Source organism: Psittacula echo (assembly GCF_963264785.1).
Source record: "Psittacula echo genome assembly, chromosome: 7".
Taxonomy (NCBI): Eukaryota; Metazoa; Chordata; class Aves; order Psittaciformes; family Psittacidae; genus Psittacula; species Psittacula echo.
The window spans coordinates 49,461,778-49,482,538 of record NC_137740.1 but is presented as its reverse complement, the minus strand read 5'-3'; the positions used below and the strand labels follow the sequence as shown (position 1 = coordinate 49,482,538).

Sequence of the window (20,761 nt, the reverse complement as noted above, 5' to 3'; positions counted from 1 at the left end):
TATCTGTAGTCACGCAGAGCCTCCCGGAAGAGAATTCACTTGCTGTTTGAAGAACAGTGTCATCCAACATGGGAAGTTCTGGTTCCAGTGACAGTGCAGGACTCCTGAGAATTGCAACACAGCTACCTTTACTGAATAACTTCATCACAGTAGAATTATTCAGGGCAAAAGATATATTGGCCAGTCTTAGTTCAGGAGCATCTGACAGTCTTTTCAGACCCCAAACTTCTCCCCTCATCTGTGTCCCACCTGTATCTTAAAGCATTTACATGGGACAAAGCTTGTCCTTGTATCTTACTATTCCCTTTTTAATGCATCTGTAGTTGCATGCGATTTGCATCAGAAGTTCAAAGCCAGTACAGACCTCTTGCCGATGAATACCCAATGATTCTCACTCACTTATGCCTTGCAACAAACAATGCATGTGGTTCAAACAGCAGTTTGCACCAGCTTGAGGAGTCTTCTGCTGGACCTGGCTCTCTTCTTCCAGCCGGTGGCAATGATACAACCTTTAGGTTTTTGGAACAATTCCTGGCAGTAAGAAAAGATAAAATTGCAGAGAGCCAGAAGATTACAAGAGATCAGCTGTGACATTCCACCGTCTGAATTCATCTTCAGGAGACCACATGAAAGGGAGAGGAATGCTAACTAGCTGCTCGGGCTGTGGAGAAGTGTAGTGCAATGGAGTGAGATATGAAACAATTTGTCTTACTGGAGGGAGCAGCATGACTGGCAATGTCCAGGAGCATCTCCCTGCCCATTTAGTGCTACCCTCGTAGCCATAAACAGCAGAGCTGTTTCTTTACTTCAGCTTGTAGTACAGAAGACTATTTCTGTCACAAAAAAAAAAAAAAGGTATGATTTCTCTGTAGTACCTGCACCTTTTCACCTGTCTTCCTTTTAGTGGCTTTCCCACCTTGCTTCTCTCTCTTGCTGCCTTGCTTCTTCAGTCTAAGATGGATACCAAAAGATAAAGGTGGCGTGGTCCTCCTGGGTTGTACCACTGAGAGAGATACTGTGTGCTGTCAAACATCAGAGCTCCTGTAAGAGTGCTGAGAGGATTGTTACTGAGCAGATGAGCATCACAATGAAAATGGCAGTATGTTGGTAAATTGGCTTTGGTACCACCAGCAGTGGAGCATGGAAAAATTAGTGCCTCTGAATCAGAGTTCCTAGATGCTCTTCAAATTTCCACTGAACTGCCTGACCCCAGCTGGGTGACTGTTAAAGCCTGAAGACCAGCATGCATAGTTATATTGCCATGTTTATCACTGCAAAGGGAAATTGGGGACATTCAGTACTCTATAGCTGGAGAGATAGCAGAAATTTTTAATTACTTTGTCATTTTGTATGTATTTATTTTTTTTATTATTACACAGTGGGACCTGTCTGGTTAAAGTTGCAGACAGAAAAATAGCCACATACACAGTGGCATAAAAGGTAATTTCTTGAGGACATCATTGTTCTTTGGTTTTTTAAGGATTTTATCTTACTTACATCAGCTCTCTGGTCTAACAACAGTCAGTCAAGTGATCTCATGTAAAGATTTGGCAGCTTAAAAAGGTTACTGGCTGATTTCATGCTGGGCAAACTCTATTGCATTCTGTCAGATTTCACCATGGACTATTCTATCTGTATTTGTTTTTAACTAGTTGTCATTTATCTATGTCTCCTCTCAGCCTAGTGAGTGTCAGGGTTTGCTCATGGGAAGTTAACATAAGACTAAACATGCTTGATCCAGCTAGCAAAATTTCTGCTATAAATACTGTGGGGACTGAGCAAGAAATGTGTTCAGCTTTGCCCTGAATTTGTTTCTCCTATCTATACATTGGCAATTGCCTTAATAGCCATATTTTTTCTTTATCAGTACAGGCCCCCTCACTGCACTGAATTCCTGAGTTATCAGATGACTAAGAATTGTAGACATACTGTACTTTCCCACTTGCTTGTTAAGGCACAGAGCAGAGTCTGCATGAGAATGAGGAACCTACACTAAGGAGAGCTGGTGACAGTAAGGTGCACCCCATTGCCTGACCCCAGGAGCAAGCATGATTAGGACATTTGTGTGCCTGCCCAGGAGAGCGCAGCAGGGAGCACAGGGCAGGTGATAGCTCTGGAGAAGAGGTGAGATCTCTGTGTGTTCCTCTATGTGGTAAAGGAGCTGTTCTTACTGTCATCTTTCTCCAGGCAACCTCGTGGTTAAAGATGCATAAGCAATATGCGCTTGCCTCACATAATTCCTGGGGGATTTAATTCTTGCCTCGATAGAAGCAGCTCTTCTCTGCTCAGAGTAATAGGGGAATCCAAAGAGGTTTTATTATTCAGGCATGTTCCTTAATTCATGTCATATCTGTTGAGGCCTGCTGGCCATTTGCCATCTGCTATGAGTGATGATGCCTGCATAGGCCAATCTTCATTTCCTTCACTTTTTATGATCTGTTGTGTTTATGGGTTCAGATCTTATTTGTGTACACACACATTTTATCAAAGGGTTCATAGCCAGTATATTCCTGTCTGTTGCTTACTGGAGGTGGGGAGGGAGTTCTGCCTTCTTTTAAAATCTAGAAAATGGGGTTTGCATTTAACCTGAGTGCCTTTGCATATTTATTAAGATTTATAACAAACAAAAGGGTCATAGCTCTATGCATCTTGGAGTAATGCAGATTCGTGTTGCAGAGTTTTTGTGGTTAGATGAGGAGAGTTTGTCTCAAAACATCAGTGAGAGCTATCTGCAAAGTCGGGAACTAGGCTGAACTTCTGGCTGCATTATTCCAAGTTCCTCTTATGGCAACTGGTAATTTTTTGTGGGAGAGAAACTCAGGAAGGAAATTGGACAGTAAAAAATCTGCTGCTTTGCCAAAAAGGAGACTCTCCTGCAGTCTCGGGTAAAACAGCAGCTTGAGGGAAGCTAGAAGTGGACATATCACACATATGTTTAGTCTCTTGAAAACTGTTCCTCATGTGAAAGCCATGTGGCACCTTCTGTTTATTATCCCTCACCCTTGGCAGTGATACTGGGGCAGTGTCTGCAAGTGAGCTGGGCATGCAGTTTCTTTGGCTAGGAAAGAGGTTTTAATACATTATCTCACGTTCTGGCACTGCCCTGTACACTTAACTTTAATGGCAGATTCTGGGCAATAACGTATCCTGTGTTGTGATGTTTCAGTTAAATGGGATTGCATGCAATGGAGACTCAAGGGAGGTTTGGCCTGTGAAGCAGCTCTCAGCAGTGTCTTGCTCTGGGCTATCTTTGGGAGGGCTGTTGGCCCTACTGCAGTCTCTGGTTTTGCTTGTGGGATCTTAGTGGTGAGAACACACATACTCTGCTGCAGCAAGAGCCAGCTCTTTGCAGCAGAGGGGAGCTGTGCTGCTTGGCCCTGAGGTGCTGGCCTGGCTGGAGCCACACAAGCACCCAGGAGCTTCCATCTCTGCTGAGGCCTTCAGTGCCAGTCCCGGGAATGTTTCAAATCATATGGACAGCTTTGTTCATTGTTTTAGTATTATTTAAAACTGTGCATACTATGTGATTAAAAAAAAAGACTGTTTACACAAAACATTTTGTATCTTAAGATGTGTGTACTGTAAAAAGAAAAAGGAAAGGATGAAAAATGATGTTTTTCTACAACTGTCAGCAGTGACTGCATGTCTGTATCATTGTCTACCAACCGTTGTTCCTCAGGGGTTTCCCCGCCATTCCTCTGATTCTGTCAAAAGCATATGGAAGCAAGTGAATCCCTGTACAGTCTTGGGAAGAAGGTTTTGTGCCTTAAGAATGGGACCTGCTTCCCTCCTATTTATTGTGTTAATTTATACAGTGATTACCGTGGAAATGTCTCTTGTATTTTTTTGTACATAGTTTACTGTTGATTGCTGTAAATAAGTTTTTCTTGTATATTAAGTAAACACGTTTCTGAGCTTCCAGTAAAGATTCTGTTACTGATTTCATTGTGTGAGAGGGCTGCAATGCCCATCTGGTGAAAACCAGCTAATAAAAAAACTCTTCTGTGATAAAATGGTTTTCTCCTGAGTTGCATCAGAAATTTAGAGCTATTCCTTAGAGAGGAGTGAAATGGTAGTTGTGATTGTTGTACATTTTGTAACATTTCTTTGCTTTGGTTTAATTGGCACAGAGTAGAAGACGTCATGTAGTTTATTTTTACTACCTATGTATCTGCAGGCATCTAAAGAAGAGATGTTTTAAACATGGTGGTTTTACTGCTGCTCATCCTGATCATAGCTCCACTGTCTAGAAACCAACAGCTAGATGGGAGGATTCTCTCAGAAACCCAGCAGGGTGTTCGTTACTTACCTCCATGTGCTTGCAGACCTCTCATGAGGTGGTGTGTTGCAATCATGTCTTCCTGGTCAGAGTGGTGCAGTGTCATGATGAGAAGGGAATAGTTGTTGCTCTGCTGCACTTGAGTTCATGTGCATTCAATTTTTTGCAGGCAATATGTGTGGTAACTGGAATAAGTGAAAGTGCATTTACCAGAATGTGGGAGAAATTAATTTTCTCATGAAATGTAGAAATTGACTAAAATGACACCTGTAAATTTGAAACTAAAAGATTTAGAGTTGATTGGGTAAGCAGTTCATGGGTTAGTTTGTGATGAGCTCTCTCTTCCATCTGTACAGACTGATGTGTTTGTAAGTTGCTGACAAGAAACTTTAGGCATTTTAATTTAAAATGTGAAGGTGCTTGTAAGAGTTCCATAGTACTGTTGCAAAGTACATGGAAAGTAACTTATAATGGTTGTGAATATTTTCTGTGTGAAAAAGACCTTTATATTTTATAGTTAAGCTAAAGTGCGGAGAGAATAGTTTATGTGACAGGAACATGAGAAACTGTAGTAATGTTACATACCGTTGCAAAATGAAAATGGTAAAGTTGATCTTTAAAATGTTAGTTACCTAGAGAAGTAATAAAGAGGAAAAGAAAGTTACTGCATTTGCTCACACACACACCAGGCTTGAGTGTTAGGCTCTGCATTAAGTATTACTACAGAAAACATGCAAAGAAAGCAGCAGCAGAGACATAGAAGATACACTTATTCGTCTGATACAAGTAATTCATTTTGGTCTTTTATTTATTTATGTGGCAGAAACCAATAGCAAGAAACTCTTGGCCCTACTCAGTGCACTCAGTGTATCATTACTGGGATGTCCGACTTCCTGCTCAGGGCTGCCATCCTCTTGGTTTGATTGGTAACTACTTAATGCATCTTGGTAGGGTGCAGTGGATTAAAAGGGAGGTGTGCTGTAAACATCTTGAAGAACCAATGAGGGTTTTTTTTAAACAATTTGTTCTGCTGGTGTTTCCCTTGTCCTGATTGTTGGGTTGGTGGGGTTTATGTGTTTGTTTTTTTTAACACAGTGTAAAGCATCAGGATAGCTGGGGAGAAGTTGAGGAGATCTGCTCCCACTGAATGGGCAGCACTGCAAACAAACAGGTTGAGAAGCCCTGTCATTCCTTACCTGTAAAGCAGCTTCAGAGTCATAAGGTAAATTCCTCATTCCTATGGGCCTGGTTGGGATGAATATCTCTGCACCCACCGGCTGGGCCTTGAGCAGCTTGAGATGTTTAATTCTCATGTGGGAAAGATGAAAAGGTTTTCAGACCGTGGAAAGTGGCATTTTGTTCTAATAACACGTAAAAGATACATGTCAGCTCTGTAGCAACTTCTGTCTGAAGAGTTCCAGCACTTGCTGGCTTACCAAATGTCCTGGAAGGTAATAAATCTTTGTCTTCACAAGAAAGGAAGAAGTGTGGGAGTTTGCATGTGACCTAAAAGACCCACCACTTCTGTTGACTTCAGACTGCAGCCTCAGGCGGGTGCAAGCAAATACCAACCAGGGAAGTAACAGACTAGGAAGGACTGTCATGGGAGCAGCTGAGGCTCTGTCAAATTATTCTTGCTCCCAGGCTACAGATTGGATTCACAGCAGCACTTCCCAGCAGCCTGCTGAGGATGTGCTCTGAGCTGCCTCCCTACACATAAGCTCTCCACAGAGAGGTGTTTTCTGCTGTCTGGTAGTGTGTTCCTGTGATTATGTATCAGCTATGCAAAATCTTGACCTTTTGTTTAAGAAGAGCAGCCTAAGGAGATTAAATATTCCAGCTTGGTTTCATAGGGAAGCAAACAAGAGGAATTAGAGATGTGTGCACGACTGCGGGAGTATGATATAGCAGGCATCACAGAAACATGGTGGGATAGCTCCTACGACTGGAGTGTTGGAATGGAAGGTTACAGGCTCTTTAGAAAAGACAGGCCTGGCAGGCGGGGAGGGGGAGTTGCTATTTATGTTAGGGATAGGCTGGAGAGTATGGAACTCTGTCTGGGGACAGGTGAGCAGTCGACAGAGAGTTTGTGGGTCAGGGTTAAAAGGAGAACAGCGATGGGGGACATTACTGTGGGGATCTGTTACAGACCTCCTGATCAAGAGGAATCTGTGGATGAAGTGCTCTATAGACAAATAGGAACAACCTCACGCTCGCAGGCCCTTGTTCTCATGGGGGACTTCAACCACCCTGACATCTGTTGGAGTGAAGGTAAGGCCCGGCACAAATGATCCAGGAGGTTCTTCAATTGTGTGGAAGACAACTTCCTTCTGCAAGTAATAGAGGAGCCCACAAGGAGAGGTGCCATGCTTGACCTCGTGCTCACCAACAGGGAAGGGCTGGTTGGAAATGTAATGCTCCAGGGCAGCCTTGTATGCAGCGATCACGAGATGGTCGAATTCGAGATCCTCAGGACAGTGAGAAGAGCGTGCAGCAAGCTCACTGCCCTGAACTTCAAGAGAGCAGACTTTGGCCTCTTCAGGAACCTGCTTAGTAAGGTTCCATGGGATACAGCCCTAGAGGGCAGGGGGGGCCAAGACTCTTGGTTGTTATTCAAGGATCACCTGCTACAAGCTCAGGAGTGTTGCATCCCAACGAGAAGGAAGTGCAGCAGGAGGGCCAGGAGACCTCCTTGGATGCATAAGGAGCTGCTCAGGAAAATTCAAAGGAAAAAAGAGGCTTATAGAAGGTGGAAGCAGGGACAGGCAGCCTGGGAAGAACACAGGGATGTTATCCGGGAAGCCAGGGACCAGGTTAGGAAAGCTAAGGCCCAGTTAGAATTAAACTTGGCTGTGGATGTTAAGGATAACAGAAGGGGTTCTATAGGTATGTAGCGAATAAAAGACAGACTAGGGAAAACGTAGGCCCCCTCCAGAAGCTATCGGGAGAACTGGCTACCCAGGATTTGGAGAAGGCTGAGGTTCTTAATGATTTCTTTGCCTCTGTCTTCACTGGTAAAGTCTCTGACCACACCACCCAAGTCTTGGAAGGTGGACGCAGGGACTGTAAGAATGAAGACCCTAGGCCCACTGTAGGAGAGGATCTGGTTCGAGACCATCTTAAAAACCTAAACGTACACAAGTCCATGGGACCTGATGAAATCCATCTGCGGGTCCTGAAGGAGCTGGCAAATGAAGTTGCTAAGCCACTGGCCATCATATTTGAAAAGTCATGGCAGTCAGGTGAAGTTCCCGACGACTGGAAAAAGGGAAATATAACCCCCATTTTCAAGAAGGGGAAAATGGATGACCCGGGGAATTACAGACCAGTCAGTCTCACTTCTGTGCCTGGCAAAATCTTGGAGCAGATTCTCCTGGAAGGCATGCTAAGGCACATGAAAAACAAGGAGGTGGTTGGTGACAGCCAGCATGGCTTCACTAAGGGGAAATCCTGCCTGACCAATTTGGTGGCCTTCTATGATGGGGCTACGAAACTGATGGACAGGGGCAGAGCAGTTGACGTCATCTACCTGGACTTGTGCAAAGCGTTCGACACTGTCCCACATGACATCCTTGTCTCTAAATTGGAGAGACATCAATCTGATGGGTGGACCACTCAGTGGATAAAGAACTGGCTGGATGGCCGCACGCAAAGAGTTGTGATCAATGGCTCGATGCCCAGCTGGAGACCGGTAACGAGTGGTGTCCCTCAGGGATCGGTGTTGGGACCGGTCTTGTTCAACATCTTTGTCGGTGTCATGGACAGGGGGATTGAGTGCGCCCTCAGCAAGTTTGGCGATGACACCAAGCTGTGTGGTTTGGTTGATACACTGGAGGGAAGGGATGCCATCCAGAGGGACCTCGACATGCTTGTGAGGTGGGCTGATGCCAACCTGATGAAGTTTAACCATGCCAAGTGCAAGGTCCTACACCTGGGTTGGAGCAATCCCAGGCACAGCTACAGGTTGGGCAGAGAAGAGATTCAGAGCAGCCCTGCAGAGAAGGACTTGGGGGTGCTGGTCAATGAGAAAATGACCATGAGTCGGCAGTGTGCGCTCGCAGCCCAGAAAGCCAACCATATCCTGGGCTGCATCAAGAGGAGCGTGACCAGCAGGTCGAAGGAGGTGATCCTGCTCCTCTACTCTGCTCTCATGAGACCTCACTTGGAGCATTGTGTGCAGTTCTGGTGTCCTCAACATAAAAAGGACATGGAACTGTTGGAATAAGTGCAGAGGAGGGACACGAGGATGATCAGGGGAGTGGAGCACCTCCCGTATGAAGATAGGCTGAGAAAGTTTGGGCTGTTCAGCCTGGAGAAGAGAAGGCTGCGTGGAGACCTCATAGCAGCCTTCCAGTATCTGAAGGGGCTATAAGGATGCTGGGGATGGACTGTTCATCAGGGACTGTAGTGACAGGACAAGGGGTAACGGGTTCAAACTTAAACAGGGGAAGTTTAGATTGGATCTAAGGAAGAAATTCTTTACTGAGCGGGTGGTGAGGCACTGGAATGGGTTGCCCAGGGAGGTTGTGAATGCTCCATCCTTGGCAGTGTTTAAGGCCAGGTTGGATGAGGCCTTGGGTGGCATGATTTAGTGTGAGGTGTCCCTGCCCATGGCAGGGGGGTTGGAACTAGATGATCTTAAGGTCCTTTCCAACCCTAACTATTCTAGGATTCTATGAGCGGGTTGGTTTGTCTGTTGCTGTATGTATCAGCTTGTCTTTCCCCTTTTAATGCCTGTTGGGAACTTTCTGTCTCATTTCAGATGATTCAGAGGGGACAGATGGCTCATAGAACATTATGTTTCTGCCAGTCTGGCAAGAAATCAGTACTGAGGATGAGAGATCTTGGTAGTGCTCTGGCAGGGAGAGGCTCCAGTGTGCATATAGAATATAGGATTAGTGCTTTTATTGCTCAGTGAATTGTTCAGATTTGTTACAAATTAAAAGATCTTTTGGTGAAGTAGGAAGAACTGATGGATGCTACACAAGATTGATTGTTGAAGAGCTGTGATTTGAGGACTTGTAGCTTTACTGCCTTAGTTCCCCTTTCTGTCAAAATTTACATCTGCCTATAAATAATTTATAGAAATTTACATTTTAAATTTAAATTGCAATTTGGAAAAATTTGAGAGAAGTGACTCAGCACTCCTGGCTCAGGAGGTAAAGGCTAAGAACACATTTTTGAGTTTTCCATAAGCTTTCCTGTAGAAGAGGCAAAACCAAAGCATTTGGCTATTTTATGCACAGGGAAAACAAGAAGAACAGAGTGTACAGCCTGGTGTACTCTTTCCTGTCAGTTTGAAGGCTAAATTGAGGATAAAGAATGGATCAGCAGAGGTTCACAGTGCACACATCTTCCCCACTGTGAGTTTGGATGCCACACAAGTCCTGAATGGATGAAGTTTGAAACCTTTGTTTAGAGAGAGCTTGTTTTCAAGAAACTCCATGGCCAAGTTTGTAAGGGAAAGGGGAAAAAAAGTTTTACAAGTGGTCAGAGCTCTCCTAAACGGTGTCACTGAAGGGGAGCTGAGGGCCTGGGGAAGCCCAGCTTTCCCTGACGCCTGGTGGCACTTTCTCGACGAAGAACCCCTACGGACTCATGGCTGCACAGGTCGTTTGCATGGAGATGTCATGCTCTGTCCGGCCTGCAGAAGTGCCGCTGCGCAGGCTGCTCCCAAAGAAGGGGACTTCCTGGTTAGTACTATCTCCAGTGCAGGAAAACTTCTAAAAGGATTATGGTTTTGCTTTAAAATGTTGAATATTCAAAGTTCAGTCGGAGGTTCTGTGCTGATGGGAGCTGGTCCAGTACACCTAAAGATGCAGTATGCTGGTACAAGCTTATTTTCCTTCCTCCTCACAGCAGGCAGCTGATGGGCAGGTACTGCCTGCTCATGGCTGTAAAGGGGGGGTTAGTTACCATGGCTGTTTTGCGGTGGAACCTTTGATGAGGAAGTAAAGTGGGAGGACTCTTAAAATAGCAATATGTGTCCATTTTGGGTGATTGCATGCTGTGAGAAGGTGGTAGAATCTCTCAAGACACCTCAGCACTGGGTGGTTGCACTTAACAAACTAAATATAACCATTTCTGCTTGCCAGGGAATCAAAAGGAAAAAGAAACAAAACAGATTTGCAAAAGGCAGAGTGGGTGCCTCGGCTGTTTCAGTTTTCTTCTGCATTCAGGAAAATTGTCAAGCTCCCCCTGAGCGCTGTTTGTTTAGTGACTAAAAAGAAGGCACTTCATGTCACTCCAAAGAGTAAATAGCTAAAGTTATGGATTAACTAAGTTCCAGCAGAACTCATGGCGGAAGAATAGATCTCGCTGGTTCACACTGAATAAAGCAGTAAGTGCTTCCAAAGTATTGTATCCTTTGGGATTTCACAGTACCGCTTACTTTAATGAAGTATAAAGCTTGTGAAAAATGTGACAAGGGTAGGATGTTGGGGCAGACAAGAAGTGTTCTGGGATAGCTGCTGATGGGTTAGGGGGATCTAACAAACCAGTCTGGAGGGCCTCCAGTGGGTGGCTGCTTTGGAGCTGGAATCACAAAGTCACAGCACAACACAGCACTAAGGGAGGGAGGTAGCAGAGCTCTCTGACTAGCAACTGTGCAGCATGGGGGTCATGCTGCAGCTCAGCAGTGAGTGCTCCTTCACACCTACCTTCTCTTCTGTAGGTGACTCCTGCTGCAGTATGTGGAAGTTCGTCACTATAGGGGTGCTGCTGGCTGCCCTCTCTTCACGAGTCTGTAGTGCCTCAAGTAAGTTTTAATTTTAGAGATACCCGTTATCCTTTTCCAGTCACTGCAAGTGCGTTTCCTGCTCCTCTGTAAGTCACGGGGGGTGCCTGGAATCATTTCCACTGGGAGGGTTGAATTCTTCTAGTAGAGGTTGACAGACCCAGTGCTGGGCCATGTTGGCTGCCTGGTCACAGCCCTCATGAGCCCTGTGAGCTGAGAACCACAGAGCAGAGGCTGAAGCTTGCTTCTGCAGCACAGCACTGACAGCCCATGCTTTCTAGGGCAGGCTCTCCTGCTGTGCTAGGGAGGGGCTATTGCTCTGGTAAATGTCGCTTGGGAAGGACCACTACTGGTTTTCAGCCAGCTCTTTTCCCTTGCTTTTTGTTTTCATGTTCCTGCTTCCAGTATTTTACAGCAATAGAGATGCAAACCAGGTCCTGAAAATCCAGAAGCGTGCGAACTCTTTCCTGGAGGAGCTCAAACCGGGCTCTGTGGAGCGTGAGTGCATTGAGGAGCGGTGCGACTTCGAGGAGGCCAGTGAGATATTTGAAACCAAGGAAGCAACAGTAAGTCTGGGGATATTTTTAAGGATGAATGGGGGATTTAACCAATCGTTTACTTCAGTATTTCAATGCAGGGCATGGGAGATCTTGCTATCAGCACCAAACATTCATCACTCCTGACTACTAAGATGTAGGCATGATTTGAATGTCCCTATGTTACAGTGATTGTCACGTTACCACCTATATGGCCCACAAAACTTGACTGCTCATATATGTCCCACCTGACCTAATTGTGAGGTTTAGGTCCCAGCCAGCTACTCCCAATCCGTGCTTGACCCAGTTGGCTGTTCTTGCTGCCACTGAGTTTTTCCCAGTCCTTTTCCCTCTGTTATCAATTAGCCATCCCTGGCTGCCTTAAACTGTATATTCCCAGTCTCTCACCTGTGCCTCACAAACATTTCTGTTATTACTAGGTTCTCTCTCCTTCTCCAAACCTTATGTTTTCAATTAGACACTACCTTTATTGTCAACATCACTGATTCCTGCCGCTTTCCACATCCAATTGTTGTGTTGGATTGGACTTTTTCTTACTTTTCTTACTAAGCAGAGCAGGCTCACCACATAGGATGAATCAGTCCTTGCTGTCCCTCAGAACCTAGAGTGAAGTGAGGTGTGTCTTCATAATGCCCGTGTTTTGTCTAACTGGGCACAAATGAATTGTGCACTCAACAACACAAGTGTCTGGCAGTAAGTGACAGGAAAACAGATAATCTGGGGGGATACTGAGGGGTTGTGGTGCTGGTGGGTCTGCAAGCAGGGCAGGGGGGTCTATGCTGAGTACAGGTATGTCTGGGTTGGCCAGTTTTGTTAGTTTGTAGTGTCAGTCAAGAAGAATGAGACCAAAGCTGTTGACAGGAGTGCTGTTCTCTGTTGCTGTGCTATCATGATACACTTTAAATCAACTGCTTGTTAAAAATCTGCTTCTAGCCTTAATGTCAGTTTTGTTTCTCCACAGCGAGATTTTTGGAGCAAATACGTAGGTAAGTAAAAGACTTCCTTAATCGCTTCTCTGTGTTTCCTTAATAGTAACTGGTACTTAGACTTCCAGCTTCCATGTATCACACATTGATTCCAACTCTCATTCTCTCTTATATGGGGTGTGCAAAGAATGTTTTCCTGTTCTATCATACAAGCAACCTTCCTAAAAAACTTGAGGTGCCCGTCATCAGTCCCTGGAGCTAAGGCACTGGTCAAGGCACTCCACTCATCTGCAGCTGTAATTCAGAACCCAAGTAAACACCCTTATCTCTGGGCTAACACCATGAAGGTAGCACCATTATGTGTCAGAAACTATCGGTGATGCTTGGGAATCTGGGGAGGTGTCTGTTCATGTTAATGTTTGATCAGTGAGCTCTCTGTGATTCAGAGACTGAGTTTTCCTGCCTCTGTTTCAGATGGAGATCAGTGTGACCCACAGCCTTGTTCCAATGGAATTTGCAAAGACAACATTGGAAAATTTTCCTGCATCTGTAACAAAGGCTGGGAGGGCGTTTTTTGCAATTACGGTAATGCTGCCTTTAATCCTCTATAAAATAACATTCTTTGTGACAGGGATCTCTGTGTAATAGGGATTGACACTTTTGTCACCGCACAGTGTACTCGCTTGCTTTACTGATTGTGGTTTTCCTTTTTATCTCTGCTTATCTAAACCAAAATGAACTTTGTGTTGCCATGGGAGAGGTTTGGAGATCTGAGATATCTGAATTTTACAAAAATACTGGAAATAGTTCTGTAAAGCAGGGTTTTCAGCTACTTCAGAACTGTCAGCCCAGAGACGATGGTGGAGTTTATTACAACACAGGGGAAAAAACAATCCACTGCAAATACTTGATTGTCATTACTGTGACATTATCTTCCTTGCACAAAAGCTGGGTAGCATTTTTAGAGATGAATGTGTATGTCATATATCAACACTTTGCACTGTCTGACTTGCACTCAGTGACAATTAATTTCCTGTTCTCCGGTCTACCTGCCCCAACGGTAACCTGTTTTCTCCATTTCCCCGCTGCCACCTCCTGGACCAAGGTCTGTTTGCTGTCTCAGGGCCTGAGTGCCATTAAAGCCCACAACTGTTATCCCAAATCCATTGTCAGCTGTTGCTCACTTGAATCATGCTGTTGTTTTGCTGCTTTACCCTGTGACTCTTTGGCTTTCCAACTTCTCATATATCTCTTGGTCTTCATTTCTTCTGCAGAAGTCAAGTACACCAACTGTTCTGTCAATAATGGAGGATGTGAGCATTTCTGCACAGATGACCCTGCCAACCAGTACCGCACTTGCAGCTGTGCCTCTGGGTATCAGTTGATGAATGACCATACCATGTGCAAGCCTGTAGGTACGAGGTGGATGTTCATAATCCAGATTTGACAGAGGATTATTCAAACATGAAATTAGATGGTTTTATGAGAGAATTGCCTGCAGTGCACTTTGTACTAGCTTTCAAAACATCCATTCCATGCAAAGCAACTCTGTGCCTGCCTTTCCCAACTCCATACCCACTTTATGGCCTGTATTTGCCTCCTGGAGACATACAGGGGAATCAGGAAACTGCTTCCTTTGCAAAGCGTTGAGGGATTTCTGTGAAGTCATTGAACAGTATTGCCTAGGTTAAAGAGAGAGAGAATGCCTTAGAAGGAGGTTTTGTATTGGGTGATCTTGTCTTTGCTAGTTAATTTCTCTGCATCTCCTGTAGTGGAGTTTCCCTGTGGAAGAGTGAAAATGGACTACATTGAAGCCAAAGCAGGATTCAATATTCGTCTCATTGAGGGAAAAATAGGAAGAAGGGGAGACAGCCCTTGGCAGGTAAGGAAAAAGGAGGTTTTTTACCACAAATAGTTGAGGCTGTTCCCAAACAGCTTTGCCTGATTAGCTGCTTCAGAAAGGCTCCTACATTACTAGTTGTAGTGTCACATGAAACTAAGATTCCCTTAGCTTAGCTTTTTCAAAATCAACCCATAAGTTGGAGTAACAGTGAAAATGATTTATTATTTTGGGACTCTTGACCTGTTTTTTAACCTTGCCTTGCCACCAATGTCAAGAGAGAGGATAGTGATGACACTTAACCTGCTCTGTTGCTACATCCTGGGAAGGGCCACTTAATTACTGCAGCTCCTGCTACTGTGTTACAGTGGCAGTGTGAGGTAGCCTCCTCTCCCTTTGTGCATTGATCTGTTTTTATAAGCCTCATCTGTCAGAAATCCGAGTTAGCAGATTTAATCAGCAAAACATGCCACGGCTTTACAGAGCAGGCTGGGATATGAGAAAAGGAAAACTTTGCAGAGCTTATCGTGGAACCACTGAATGTATATGATCAGGGCCTGGTTCTGTTTGACATTAAAGGCCCTTTTATACCATAGCATGCTTGTTGCAGCCTGAGATGACACACTGTCTCTGGTGTGTGCTATGGCCACAAGAATAATCCCCTCATTTGAGCTCTGTGTTTCAAAGCTTGGAAGTACCAGAGTGCTTCTTTGCAGTGACCAGCATCATCCCATGCTGATTTGGATGAAGCCAGCCCTCATTCAAGAAGAATGTTCAAAATTTTTTTGTAGGTGTTCCACAGAGACCTTACTGTGCTTTTGTCCCACTGTTGAGCTTTGGCTGCAGTGAATGTGACATTGGTGCCTCTGGGTATTTTGGAACCACAAAGAAGAATGTGTACAATGTGTTGTGAGCCATGCTCCATGCAGTGTCAGCACTCTCTTTTTCTTTTATTTCAGATTATGCTGCAAAATAGCAAAGGGAAATTCCTGTGTGGAGGTGTTCTCATCCATCCATCCTGGGTCCTGACGGCAGCACACTGCACTGAGACAGAGGATGGGCTCAAAGTAAGACTTGGTATGGAAAAAAAGTCTGTCACTGTGGTTTTTTAACTGTAACTGTTTCATTCCCATGGTTTATCATCTCAGGAGAAAGACTAGCAGGTTATGAGGACAAAAATCTTCTTGGCTGTAGGAGCAGATTGTCTAGGAAATATTTAGGATGCACCTTAGCACAAAACAAAAAAGTTTATTAAAAATCTCATTTCATTTGAGCCACTACCAGCCTTACTGTGGAAGTGAGCTGATGTCTCCTGAGCACTGCTGCTTGTCTGTAAAGTAGCAAGGCTTAGTCTCTTCTGCTTGTGTTTTTCTGGTGATGAAAATATTTGAGGTCATTCCAATAGTCAAACAGAAAAGTCCTGATCTCAGGAGAAGAAAGTCACAGCGCCTCTTCCTGCCTTTTCATACATTTGAACACCATGATGAGAGTTTCAGTAGCAAAGGAGAAGAAGTGCTGCAGAATGGCAACGCTGCCTTTACTGGCAGTCCTGCTTTTAAGCATAAGAAAGTCTATGTCAGGTACAGTACTGCTTCTGAATTAACAGACAAAAATAATCATTGTTCTATTCACACTTAAGTAGTTTTTTAATTACTATTTTCTGTCTACCATTGGTGACAGGCATAACAGCTCAACTGTGCTCTTTCTCTGTTAGTGAAAAGATAGGTTGTCCCCTGTAGTTGTGGAAAATCTTGCAATTCTATTGTCTCTATATGTAGTCTTGGAAATATATTGTTTGTATGCATGTTCCATATAGACTGTGGATGTGCAGATGTTTGAGAACAGAGACAATAAGGCATATAGGTATGGATATATTAATGTACGTCCTCTGTTGTTCAACATAAAGGATGAATGGAAAAGAATGCAATACAGCCTTGAGTCCTCTTAGTGCCAAATATATACCTTTACCTCAGAGGGATATCAAAGCAGAAGTGCATATGGTAGTTTGAAAATGTGCATACAGAGTACACATCTCCAAGCAGTTCCAGTTACTAGTAAGTAATTTTCTTCCCTTCTAAGTGATTGCCAATATGTATATTTAGTTTTAGTGAGGCCCAAGAAGAATCCTGTGCAGTTTGCTTGGTAAAAAATCTTGTAATGTTTTAGGGGGAAAGCAACTGTTGGGTGTCATGTTTGAAGGCTCTGCACTGCTAGATGTAGCTTTGAGTGTAACTTGAAGGGAAAAGTCAGCAGGAAAATGGTAACTACTGGAAATATTGAGGCTGCACTTAAATTATTCCAACCTGGCCTCTTACTGCGGGTCTTGGTAGAGATCTATGGTGCCTGACAAGCTTTCAGCTGGAATAGCCATGCCCAGAGATCTCTGGAGCAAAGAAAGAAGGCTGAGATCTGTCAGGAGAATCCTGTGCTAGCCAAATAGAAAGTGGTTGTCAGTGAGTGAAGAAGTGTTGGCACTTGAGAGCCCTGATTTGAGAAGGTATTTTTATTGGTTTAAATAAAAGTCAAGAGACATCTCACACATAAATTTGGAGTGAGCTTACAGAGTAATTTATACTGTTAACGGTGATCAGCAACAGGGGCTCTAGCTGCCCAAAAGACCTGCCTTATTAATAGAGGAAGAGCAAGTGTGTGGCCATGGAGTGAGAGTTGGTATGTATGAGAGGAAAGCCCCTCTCATTCATCCTTGAGCGATATTGCTATGGGAGGATGGAAACCACAGAAGGGCACTTCACTGAGGTATTGGAGTGGATGTGTGCAGGACTGAGATGACCACAGGGTGAGACTTCACCAAAAGAGAAGAGATTCTCCTCCAAATGATACTCCAGGTTAAGCAGAAGGGAGCCTTTTTAAGACCCACATGGTTTTCCTCTTAAATGTATCTTTTGGGAATTCTGTTGCCATCAGAAAAGCATTTCTCATCAGAAAAATGTGTGCACTAAAACCTGGAGACCTCTAGTGAGGTACATGGAACTGAGTTTGGAATGGAGACATGGCATGTCTGAGTGGTCAGGTATGAGTCCCATAACAGTAATAAATGCTCAGTTCATACTGAGCCTGCAGAGGTGATGCTCAGCCTGCCTCTGTCAGGCTGGGATACCCAGCACTTTTCTGGACTCAGTTCATTGTAGCACTGCTTGCCATCCATAAGAGCAAAACTGGAGGGGGAGTTTGCAGCTGGGTTTGCACTCACAAGCAATAGTTTTGCAGCAGGACTCACGTGGATTTTTAATGTCTGAAATTAAGTTAGCTCTCAGAGTAGCTGAAGTTGGAAGAGCACGCAGAAGTGTTTGCACGTGAAGTCAGAGCAACTTGGCTGCAGAGTTTGTATCTGGAGGGATTCAAATAAGACTGAAAGAAGGCAAGAGTTAATGAGGAAGTGAGGGAACAAATTTAAGGGGCTAGTATTGTGAAACATCACATTTGAAAAAGTGATGATAAAGAGCAACTTCCAAGTCACCTATAGTGAGACTGAGCAGGAAAGCACACTTCTGTCACGCACATGCAACCTGGGCGGAGGTAAGGTGTCAGCCTCAGTGTCCTGCCACCTCGTGCTTGGATGTGTGCCTGCCTGCAGCTCAAATGCATATTATGGACACTTGTCTGAGTAAGTGTTTTTATCAAGTATATACTGAAGTAGGCCTTGATATGGAGCTTAAATTAGCCAACAGCACAGTTCAGAAATGTGACAGCCACTGATAATTATTTTGGGGGTTATCTCTTCACAGCCTATTAGAGAGATCTGTCTCTGTCTTTTCCAGTGTATCACAAATTACTTGTTTGTGCCTTTCTGGCCCTTTTCAGCTTAGTTTCCTGCTTACTGTTCCCTAACTGCTTGGCCCACAAGCACCATGATCATGTAGCACAAATAAAAACTGAGAAGTCTTAGTTAGTCAAAAATTACTAAATCTTGCCTACAGAGGCAAGATTTGAGAAAGGAATAGCCTTACCAGTCAGTCACCTTTATTATAAACCCTGAAGTTCTGTCATTCAGGCACTGGTTATACACCATAAAGCTCATGTACTGTTGAAGTGTCTTGCTTTGCTGTATGCTTGTTCTCCCAGCTTTTAACACTGACTCCAGGAAGATTGCTTTCCTCCTGAAGATTTCTCATGTGGCACAAGCATACTGTGTTGTGAACACAACAGGACATTTCAGTTTCTCAACCAGTAACCACAGCTGTAGGGTACTAAAATCCAATTAGTACTGTATGTGTTCATGATTTAGATAAATATGGAAAATTCACATATTCGTCCATCTAGTAAGAACACTGTTAACCTGTAACATAAATGAGTGAATGTCTATATTGCAAGAGAAGTAAAAACATGAAGTGCAGTCCTAAAGCCCAGAGTAATCCAGATGCTTTGGTGTTTAAGGTGAAGAAACGTTCAGTAGCATCTGTCATCTTGTTTGCTCTTTCAGGTAAATTCCACCGTCTCCGTCTTGAGGCAGATGAGCAAACCATTTGGGTTGATAAATGTGTGAGCCACGAGAACTACACCAAAGAGACATCTGATAATGACATAGCCATGCTGCACTTGGCTGAGCCTGTGATGTATAACAAATACGCGCTCCCTATCTGCCTTCCCACCCGTGACCTGGCAGAACAGGAGCTGACGACAAGTGGGAAGCAGATGGTGGTAACTGGTTGGGGCAGCACAAGTGATGCTAACAGCAATTACTCTACTTTCCTCAGTTATATCCAAATCCCCATGGTTCCCCGGAATGAGTGTGCCCAGGCGATGAGATTTGCTATCTCGGACAACATGCTGTGTGCTGGGAGCTTAGGAGACAGAAAAGATTCCTGCAGTGGGGACAGTGGAGGCCCTATGATCACTAAGTATAAAGATACTTGGTTTTTGGTAGGACTGGTGAGCTGGGGCGAAGGCTGTGGGAGAAAGGAGAAGTTTGGAGTCTACACCAAAGTTAGTCAGTATCTTGAGTGGATCCAACACCACATAGATAAGATGTCAGCTTCTTGGCAGGGCTGATTCTGATACTGAAAGTCTGGAATATTGTGGCTATGTGCTACTGACAGTATGCAGTGTAATGTACTGTCAGATCTTCAGTATTAAATATGGAGTATATGTTAACCTTGTGTACTGTATTCCTTGGTACTTGTTTTATGCCTTTTTTTTTAATTTCTTTTTTACTTTGGTTAGTTTCCAGGTTATAGGGTTTATTTGTAGCATGGTCCTACACTAGGCCTTACAGGCAAGAAATAATACCCTGTTACACTGAGATGCTTTACAGTGTTGCAGAAAATAAGGTGGTCCATGGTCAGGCAACTCCATCTTTGTGTATAAAATGACTGAATTGGTTGGGGTGAGGGATGGGAGGGGTCAGAAAAAAGTGGTTTAACAACCATTGTAGTGATACAGTTCTGTCATTTCAGCTTTACTGCAACATGGTCACAGTACCTGATTTGGTTTGCTGTATAGTTGTATAGTTTTTCTTTGAACATGATGGAATTCTAATAACATCATCATTGCCTCCACTCATTCACATCTTGCTCCAGTGCTCACAGATTAAGCTGATTCAGCAGGTCACTAGAATGTCTCAATTTTTTCTGTTCTATTGTTTGCACGCTCAATGCCTGATTTTACCCCCCCATAAGACTTCCTTAGAAGTCAAGGGGAATTCTGTGTTATTACAAAAAAAGAGGTTGAACTTCAAGCTTTTGCATGCTCTATTTAACTTAAGGCCTGTAAATCTTTTCTAATTAGCAAGCTAAGCAAATGCTTGTGTTCATTCCTATTCTAGTGAATGCAGTCAGCTGCAGGCTATTTTAGCATTGCTAATAGTTACTGATATGTGTATCTGTGTTTGCATCTGGACCTGTATATCTGTATGTATATCAGTAACTAAAATAAACACACAGCACCAGTAAGTTCATAGGAAGAGCAGTAGTCAAAGTGAAGTTTAAATCACAATTTATACTTTCTTTTAATCTTAGCACTTAAGCTTGCTAAATATAATATGCTATATATAATCTTTTAGAAACAAAAAGGTGAAACTAACTGCTGTAGTGGTATATGTTTCCAGCTTCTCAATCAGGATGTGGACCCATCTTTGTATCAGTGGAGAACTTCAGTCTGCTCCAGTGATGAGATTGTTACAAACTTCAGGTACAATAACAGTGTATTAGGCTTTGTAAGAAATTTAATATGGTGCCAACAAAGAGGTTTAATTCCTCTTGAACTTGTGGACTTAGTCTTGTTGACTTACAAGCTGCTTATATGTTTAATAAGCAAGTGCTGAAGTTGATTCATGCATTAAAGTAGCAGTCAGGCTAAGGGCTTCATGTTGGAAGTAAGCTGAGACCGAAGAGCACAGTCAGCAGTCTCTTGTCTCTGTTCTTCTTTTTTCCCATACCCTTTTTCATTTGGGACTGGATTGAAGGA

The 20,761-nt window shown here is 43.8% G+C and overlaps 1 protein-coding gene across 1 annotated transcript; it reads left to right on the top strand.

The window, feature by feature from the left end:
- The first annotated feature begins 10,560 nt into the window (after window positions 1-10,560).
- Window positions 10,561-19,853, top strand: PROC (protein C, inactivator of coagulation factors Va and VIIIa). The gene is made up of 9 exons (XM_080624315.1): window positions 10,561-10,619; window positions 10,953-11,036; window positions 11,421-11,581; window positions 12,534-12,558; window positions 12,973-13,083; window positions 13,773-13,913; window positions 14,271-14,380; window positions 15,298-15,415; window positions 18,780-19,853. Exons 2-9 carry the CDS (start codon window positions 10,970-10,972, stop codon window positions 19,346-19,348), a joined length of 1,302 nt encoding a protein of 433 aa, XP_080480441.1. The 5' UTR covers window positions 10,561-10,619; window positions 10,953-10,969; the 3' UTR covers window positions 19,349-19,853.
- Window positions 19,854-20,761: the final 908 nt, after the last annotated feature.